General features: G+C 37.5%; 1 protein-coding gene and 1 long non-coding RNA gene across 5 annotated transcripts in view; one reads left to right on the forward strand and one right to left on the reverse strand.

The window, feature by feature from the left end:
* The window catches only part of LOC111434358 (secoisolariciresinol dehydrogenase-like), a 69,184-nt gene that overhangs the window by 22,887 nt on the left and 37,204 nt on the right, over positions 1-9,093 (reverse strand). The window contains exon 1 of one of the 4 annotated variants that reach the window (XM_023071797.1): positions 459-560. The exons of 1 other annotated variant lie outside the window; for it this stretch is intronic. In XM_023071797.1, the coding sequence (XP_022927565.1) occupies positions 459-493 (35 nt within the window). In that variant the 5' untranslated portion in view covers positions 494-560. Of the gene's footprint in view, positions 1-458; positions 561-2,139; positions 2,915-9,093 lie in introns of those variants that run through there. 2 more of the 4 variants (XM_023071799.1, XM_023071800.1) reach the window with 2 other exon arrangements.
* Positions 6,221-9,093, forward strand: part of LOC111434360 — a 14,303-nt gene continuing 11,430 nt past the window's right edge. The window contains exons 1-2 of the long non-coding RNA XR_002708933.1: positions 6,221-6,253; positions 6,309-6,715. This is a non-coding gene — a long non-coding RNA (uncharacterized LOC111434360). The remainder of the gene's footprint in view (positions 6,254-6,308; positions 6,716-9,093) is intronic.

Raw genomic sequence — 9,093 nt, forward strand, 5'->3', positions numbered from 1 at the left:
TTTTTTTTTTTTTTTTTTTTTGCCACCAGCTACCACCTTCAACTCATAAACTCATTAACCTTAATTTATTATTTTAATTATTATACTTTTCAATGTCTTATTATTGTTCATATAGTTTGATTAGATGTAAGAAATCTCTTGTCTTCCCAAATTAACCACTAATCTTTTCTTAATTCCTTTTAAAATATTTATTTCTCTCCTTAGATCTAAATAAAAAACAATATTTTAGCCCAAATCTCTTAAAAAAAAAATATCTAATTGATTCTTAGAGTTTTAACCGTGAATTTCTTCTATGAAGCCTTAGAAAATATGATCTTGAACGAGCTAATTGAAGATTTGTTTGGATTAACTTAGATTTTAAGAGCGCTTTTTATACCGTTAGAAAGTTAATCGAACAAGCTTAGATACAATTTTTTTTGAAGTAAAAGATATCGAAGTTTGAGAGAAAATAGAGTTACCATCTTGCAGCAGCAGGAAGCAAGGAGACGCCCATGGCTGCTCTTGTTCTTCTTCTTCTCTCTTTCTCTACTTTGTTGTTGTCTTTGAAAAAGTAGTATATACAAAATGGAATAAACGCTTTAAATATGAGTATGTAAGAAGGAACCTTCAGAATATCAATATAGCTGAGTCAAGAGTCCTTGGTTCCATTCACTCAAAATTTTACACGTTCGCCTCGTGTTCAATCTCTCATCAATAAAAGTAACTTTTGAGATGGTAGCTTTTTTAAAAAATGTAACCACTCGTATCTACGACTCAAAATTTAGATTTTGCATTTGATAGTCTAGACATGATATTTCTCTGTGATATAGTCATGTTATTTACTCATTGATTCTAAGAGTGAACACTATCTCTATATACCAACACGAGTCCTGTCAACCTATTGGCTAATTTTGATAAAAAATTTAGCTATTCAAAGAAAACGGTAATGAGTAGATGATGTTCAAATTCAAAGGTAAATTAATAAAAGCAAATCAAATATTCACTAGAATATTGTTTCACTACAAAAATGTATAAAAACTGTTGAAGTTAATAAACTAAACTATATTAATTTTAAACATCTAAAATATTATCAAAAAAGGAAAAAAAAACAAAAAAGAAAAGGGATTTTATTTATAAAAAGAAGACAAGAACGAAGTAATCATTTTGACATTTGTGGGATAATGAAGGAAATGAAAGATAGTGAGTGAGTGGTTCGTGTTTTGTAACAGTTACCAACAGCAATGTCGCCCACCAAATGATCGACTTTTGGCAGTGACCACTCAGTTCACATACAAATCCACTTGTCAGGTATACATCCAATCCGACAACTCAACAACCCAGTTCAACCCAACCTGAATTATAAAGATTGAGTTGGGTTGGATTAGTCTTTTAAGTTGGATTCGGTTGTTTTTTCTGAATCTGCAGTGACTCGGCTCGGTTTCCGGTTCATAGGATAAAAATCTTAAAAGTTTGAGCTTGAAAAAAAATTAGGTATTTAATCCCGCTACGGCTCGAGTATTACAAATTCTCCCTTCCTTAACAAATTTTGGCCATGAAAGTTTCTTATTCCTGATTTTCACGGTTGGACATCCTCTTGTCCCTTTTCCTTACTTAAATTACTATGTAGTTCGGCGATAACTGTACTGAACCGCGACTACGAGTGTCTACTCACGAACATCCTCTTGTGGATGGTGAATACAAAAACTTTCCGTTCTCTTGGGAACACTTCCTGGAATTTCATCTCCAATAACGTGTTTTTAATTCTTGGGATGCTTCTAGAGCTACCACACCTTTTTTTAGTGACATTTCATCCTGTTGAAAGTTTAAAGGTCATTATGAGGGCATTGTCGTCCATTAGGGCGTGATTATAATCTCATAACTTTATAGGCTCCAACCCAAGTGAGCATATCAATTAATATAGCATTACGCCCTACTCCTATGTAATGAGGAAACCTAGGCTATCTCAAATTAGAAATTGAGACCATAACCGAATTAGAAATTAAACAGCAAAAAATTAAATTACATTATTAGAATTTATATTCTTATAATAATGTTAAACATGAGAAATATGGAATAGCGCAATTGAGACACAAACCACAAAAATAAAACTACTAACATAATCCATAATCAAGTTTAGGAAAGAACTTCGTTTCAACTTAATTATTGGTAGGAACAAAGACCTTGATTTTCTGCAGTGAAGCCTCCATCAACAATTAAGTTATGTCCACTCACAAATCTCGATGCATCACTTGTTAAATACAAAGCCCCTTCAGCTATATCTTCTGTCCTTAAAATATCTCCACATTTGAAATGCGAATAAATATTAGGAAACTCATCGCCATCTTCAAGCTTAAACAAGTCCCTAGTCATTTGCAAGGGCACTACATGGGGCGACACACAATTAACCCTTATCCCATATCGTCCTAAATGAACCATTGCATTTTTCATCAATCCCAACAAGCCATGCTTTGAGCTCATGTACGCATACGGCCCAATCCCACCAATGATCGAGCAACCACTTGCCATCATGATTATGCTACCTTGACGAGCTGGAATCATCACCCTTGCTGCATGTTTGGTGCCCAAAAACAGTCCAAGTAAGTTGACGTTGTCTACCTTTTGAAAGTTTGATAATTCATTTTCAAGAATGTTGAATTTGAGGGTTTTAGAAAAGCCTGCGTTGTTCAATATGATGTCTAACTTTCCGTAATTGAAAATGGCTGTGTTAACCGCATTTTCGATGTCTTTCTCTTTCGTTACGTCGCAGTGGACGAACGAAGATGACGAAGAACAGAGATGGCGGGAAAGAGAGTGACCGACATCGTCGAGGATGTCTGCAAGCACCACTTTGGCTCCATGCTTAAAGAAGAGTTTTGCTGTGGACTCCCAAATTCCGCTGGCCGCACCTGTGATTACTGCCACTTTGCCTTCTAGCCTAGTAGTGCACCAAATAGTGAAGTGGTCGTAGAAAATTTAAGTGACCAATTAAAATTAAGCATATTAAGAACTTTTTTTAAACAAATATTAAAATTAAAATTCTAACTTTTATTAGAATTTTCTTTCACTTGTGGCCACTCTCCTACAAAATGAAACCTTTTACATTTGAATATATAACTTTTTCGATCATAAATTAACTATGCTTGGAAGTTTAAACTTTCTTATTTATTACTATTTTTTTTTTTTGTAAATGGTTAGCTACCTTAATTATATCTTCAATTAAGAAATTAGAGATTTAAATATCTCAATATCCACCTATTTATTGTTGATTTAGAATGAAATGAAAATGATTTTTTTTTTCTTGTCATGCCCCATGCTTGAGATTCGGATCGAGATTTGTATGAGTTATATGATAATACATGATGTTATTTCCTTAATATGATGTTATGTTCCATATTAAGTTAAGATGCATGTTGTGAATGCTAGATTGCATGATGTAGGTAATTCGGCCTATGATACAACCTTTACAAAATATTATTTATGATATTAAGATGGAAAGTTCATGCACATATATTACTAATAGTAATATAAGGATGCAACCAGGGTTGTGTCATAAATACGTTTTAAAGACGAGAAACCATAAAGACCTCATGCATTTCTGTATGTACATAAGCATAAGGATACTTTCCCTTTTACGATGACGAGTATGGACGTGTACGCTATGATGATGACGGTGATCATGTCGAGTATGACTCTCCGGAGTCTTTTTACATCCAGACGTCGCTATGGACAACTAGTTCAACTATGATGGGTTCAGGGGCGTGCGAACCGTCTGGAGTTTCACACTCGCACGTGTGGGTCGTGTGTAGGGAAATAATGCACATCCAATTTAGTCCGGACTGGAGGTCACCCCTAGGATATTTTAATGATAAGTCCCTAGAGCATTATTGCATGTGTTTTCATCTTTTCACGGCCCCTTGTAGTGGGGTTAGCTACCGAGTATTCTTTGAAATACTTAGGCGTGTGCTACATCATTCTTCAAGTAAAGGCAAGGCGCCCCTATACGGTTGACGGTAGCATCGCAAATCAGAGACCATGGCATATGCATATGAGATAACATATTTAATTTCCTAGAATTAGGTTAGAATGGGTAGTTATGCTTTTCATGTTTTAAATTTATTTCATTACTGTTTTTTGTTATTTCATTTTTTGAATTATGTGTTGAATAGGTAAGACCATGATGATGTTTTCAATGATAAAGTATGTTTACGTTTGAAATTATTTAAATGAGAATGTTTTAAGAGTTATATTTCGCATATGAGCTTAGATTAAAATGATAGTAGGACTTTAGATAGCTAAAATCTAGGGTCTTACATTTTAAGTCTTTCTCAACCATCATAACCTCATGATCACTCTTAGTCAGTGTGGTCTCGGTTCATTCATGTACCCGTTCTTTACTCAAGCATCACATGCCCAATTATATTATAATAGTCAAATGGGAAAAAATTATTAGACTAGTTGCCTTGAATTGTTTTAGAACCATTTGTAATGCAATTAGTGCCAAAAAGATGAGTATAACCACTATTTAAGTTACAGCCGCTGTTCGTGGTCGAGCATTAGAGATAGTTCGAACTCAATCCATAGATCTTGGAAAATTTTCACCTGGGGTTGCAAGATTGCGATGTGTTGGAGCTGCCACGGGTGTAGTAGACCTTGTTGCGAGAATTCTTAATTCATGAGTTGTTGGGAGGGATTTTTATTTATTCTAATAACAAACCATTGAAACGAAGTTTTTTAGTCCTCTACTCTACCAACTGAGTGATACCAGCTTAGCTTTCAAATTTCCTCGGACCATCAAATGAAATGTTGTAAACCTGCATGTCTAATTGATTTCTTGAGGTGGATTATTCAAGAATCAAAGTCGAGTTACTTTATAAAAAGAAGATATCAATATTTGGTCTTAAAGGAGATCTTCTATAATTTCGCACGTGATTGATTATTTCTTAGTTTCATCCCGTCATTAATAAATTGATTATTTTGAAATAATAGGTCTATCGTACAATGAAATACCACATGAGTGGATACACATGTGCTGGAGTTCTTTCTTTCCTTTCCGGAGCTCACGGCTGATTGTTTGATAGCTTGTTGCGTGACTTTCTGGATGCTAAACCCTAAGGGATATAGCTACATAAAGCAGCCTAGATGCTAGCAGAGCGGAGGTTTTCAATGCCTTGCCTACAAGCTATGTTTTTTTTTAATGCAAGTTTGCCAGCACATGGGTAAGATAGACCCATAGGGTAAACCAAAATATGATAAAAAGAATTAGAATAAAGCATAGATCTCTTATATACACATAGTTTAATGCATCAAAGAGTTTAGTTTGTCAACGCCTTAAAAGAACCTTCCTTCCTCTCTTTTTCCGTTAGAATTCATTCCTCCCTACTCTAAAAGTACGTGTATATAAGCCTGACATCCCCATTGAATATGGTCCCAATTAGCTTATTGGACATATTTCACTGTAGCTAATCGAGCCCAACATGAACTAAACTCATTTTACAATGCATTATTGCATATTTACAATACAAACTCAATGATCAATTAGGCCTTTGATTAATTAACATATCTTTTTTTACCTCCTCCATTTTTGTTGCTTTAAGGGATAAGGGAGGTCAAATTCTATTAGGTTAGTGAATTTATTTCAGTGTAATGCAATTAGTGGGAAAAAAAAAAAGTCAGCATAATAGACAATTTAATATTATTAGCATTATTTTGAATTAATCTAGGAATGACATATGCTTTAAGCCTAATTTTATGAATGGACGAAATAAGGTAGTTGAAATTGGACCGTGAAGTTGAACCTAGGAGCAAAGCAAGTTTAGAAGAATTAGGTTGAGTTTGAACAGATACAATTAATCTATTCTAGAGAAAGTAAAATACATTAGATTTTTACAAATAATAATTTAGAATAAGTAATATACCGGAGACAAATTGGAAAAGAGGTGATAGGAAATCAAAAAAGAAATAATTTGTCATAAAGACAAATTTGAAAAGAAGAAATGATACAGGGAAAGAAGACAAGGGGAAAACATGTCAAGATAAATTTTCGGATTTTTTTTTTTTACAAATAGTTTAACGATTATTCAGTCTTTTGTAGATGGAGATTATTGACACGGTGGTTGAAAATCCAAACATGAATCATTGATCATAGATGGTACCTTCTACTACTATAGAGGGAGAGAAGAGAGAGAAGAGGTCGAAGGGACTGATGACAGCCTCTCCAAGAAGTTTTTGGAAATCAGTAAGTTGCGTGGGCTAACATTTTGAATTGAGAAACTAGGTGGTTTCAATTTAGATGAATCTTAAAGGTGGTCATTTTCAGATAACCAAACTAGGTGGTTTCAATTTAGATCAATCTTAAAGGTGGTCATTTTCAGATAACCAAACCTTCACTACTTTGAGATCTGCCTGGGTACAAGTGTATTTGTTCCACAATTTGATTTTGATTATCTTGAAGACCTGTTTTACCTGATCTTCAGTTTCTTTTATCTTGGAATGGATTCAGGAATTTGAAAATATATCATAGTCAATGGGAATGGAGTTTTGAAGATATTTTGATGGAAGTAATGAAATGATTCTTGTATTGGAACGGGAAAGATATCTTTGGCAGATCCAAAGATATTCCACCACTTGATAAACCAAAATGGATAATTGATTTTGTAAGCATGGTAGCAGAATTGAATGCGGCTGGTAGTTCTGATACTAAATGACATTGAACTATGCCATCTGATAATCTCTATAGGTGTCACGACCCGATTTTCGAGGCTTCGAAGCTCGGACCGTGACCCAAAAGACGAAAGCGAAAACAAACAAAAAGAAAAGAAAATAAAAAGATGAAAATCCCGCAAAATTAAAATAGAAGAAAGGGGAGTGTAATTTTCAAATATTTCAGAAGAGGATTTAAGTTTACAAAAAGGAAATAAAATACAAATATAAAAAAATTTGCAAAATACTCTAAAAGACTGACAAGGGACTAACACTCTGGAACGACCCTCTCTGTGACCGCACAGCTCTCGAACGCTCCTCCACCTCGACCGGCACCTGACAAAAAAAAAAAAGTAGAAAAAATTATACTCAGTAAGCCACCTACTTGTAGGCTCTCTTCGCATCTTAATTTAACAGGTTCCCACGGTTTCTAATTCGGTTCTAGGACATCTGGTTCTAATCTTAGTCCCTTGGGGCTTGCCCCTTGGGTTTCACCGGTTCATCGTCCTTTCATTAAACGCCTAGAGGTTCCTTACGTCAAGCTAATATGGTCGGTATCTCTCTATGAGGTGCTACCTCTACATGGCTATCTGGGACTACATGGTACCTAGCCTAGGGGTGTGTTGAATACCCCTACGCCCATATAGTCCCCCAATGGGGGGCGCGGCCCAACCCGTTCCCATGTAGCTAATGGGCTGTACGACGTGGGGACACATTTCCCATGCGAAATGGCTATGAGCAGTAAGGACTGATCAGGGACCCTTAGTCCTCCCACGAAGCTATAGATACCGTTCTCACACTAGCAATCTATGAACACTCCGAGGTACTTTCTTGCCGTGGTAAACCGCTAAGTTCCTAGGGAAAAATTCAGTCTGGCTGGAGCGACATATCGCTCCTAGCAATAATTCCCTAAGCTTATCATAGAAATGGGCCCTAGCAAATAACAGAGTGTGCATGCAACCTTCTTCTAACATCATAGTATGTAATTCATGCAAACTAGTCATACCGGCTCAACGGGGCGATGACCTCCATCAAGCACCCAGAGCACGAAGTTCGCGCTCAATGGGGCGAATTCGTCCATCAAGCACCTGGAACACGACATACACAATTCTAACATAAATTAAACGCATGCATACATACGTCGGAAGCTTAAAGCATACAACAACACTCATGTAATTCACCTAATACAATCATAACAATTAATCTGAGTAATAATTTACATGGAGAGCTAATCTGAAGCTAAACTACAAACACGCATGCAATCCAAGTGAATCCCACAAGTATTTCTTCCTAGATACCAGGTGGTGACTTACCTGGTTGACGCGTGCCTTTTTGCTAGCGTTTCTTTGCCCGTGAGGTGTCCAAAAATACTGATTTCTTTAAATTAGGTCCCTATTCACGTAAAAACAGTATTAGAACTGGAACCGGGACAAAATCAGGCAAACAGAGAGAAATCGGGCCAAAACGGACCGTCCACGCGCCCTCACGCGCCAGCAATGCGCTGGGAGTGCGAGGTCACGCGCGCCTGCTTTTGTGCAGTCACGGGTCGCCCGGACTGGTCCGGCTCGGCTCGACTCGCGGTTGCGGTTCGGCCCGGCTTGCAGGCAACACGTGTCATCGCCTCGCTGGAGCTGTGTTGCTCCAACCGGGGGTCGACGCGTGTCCGGTGTCACGGTCATGCTTGTCCAGAGCATGTTGCCCATGGCCGCATGCCCATGACAAGCCAAACCCTTGTCATGTCTTTTCATTCTAGTGTTTTTCCTTTTGTAATTCTAAAGCGTATGACACCTCAAAAATATCATGTCTAGGCCTGCCAGAACTAAAATGGCCCAGAATGTACTATAGGGGGATATGACTAGTCGTCAACTTCTCCCTACCTAAGGTTATATATGCTAAGCCGTTGTTATCTTTCTCTTGCTTGCTTATATAACGTCTCTTTCTAAAATCTCTCTTTCTAAAATCTCTCTCTCTCTTCGTTTTCTAAAACCTTCTTTTAAAACCGAGGCTAGAGGCTTGACCGTACGTCGCTTGGCCGTAGGCGACGCAAGAACAAATAGGCTGAACTCACTTGTTGCTAGAAAGTGAGTGCCGCACAATCGCTAGTCCGCTGCCTTCGAAAGCGCGATTGTGTCAAGTGGTATCAGAGCTTTGTTAGCTCCGTAACGTCATACAGACCGAGACCATGTCGACGACAAAGTCGACACCCAAAGCACAAGCCGAACGGCTTACGCTAATAGAGGAGGAAATGATGTTCCTCAAAGAAGTCCCTGACACCCTCCGTTTCCTGGAAACACGGGTGACCGAACTGAGTGAGAAAGTCGTCCAAGTCGACGCAATGGGCAACCGCCTGGATGGGTTGCCAATCGCAGAACTGTTGTTTCGAGTGACCTCGCTCGAAGAAAGAGTTGCTCCTAC

Source organism: Cucurbita moschata, unplaced genomic scaffold, assembly GCF_002738365.1.
Source record: "Cucurbita moschata cultivar Rifu unplaced genomic scaffold, Cmos_1.0 Cmo_Scf00044, whole genome shotgun sequence".
NCBI classification, from domain to species: Eukaryota; Viridiplantae; Streptophyta; class Magnoliopsida; order Cucurbitales; family Cucurbitaceae; genus Cucurbita; species Cucurbita moschata.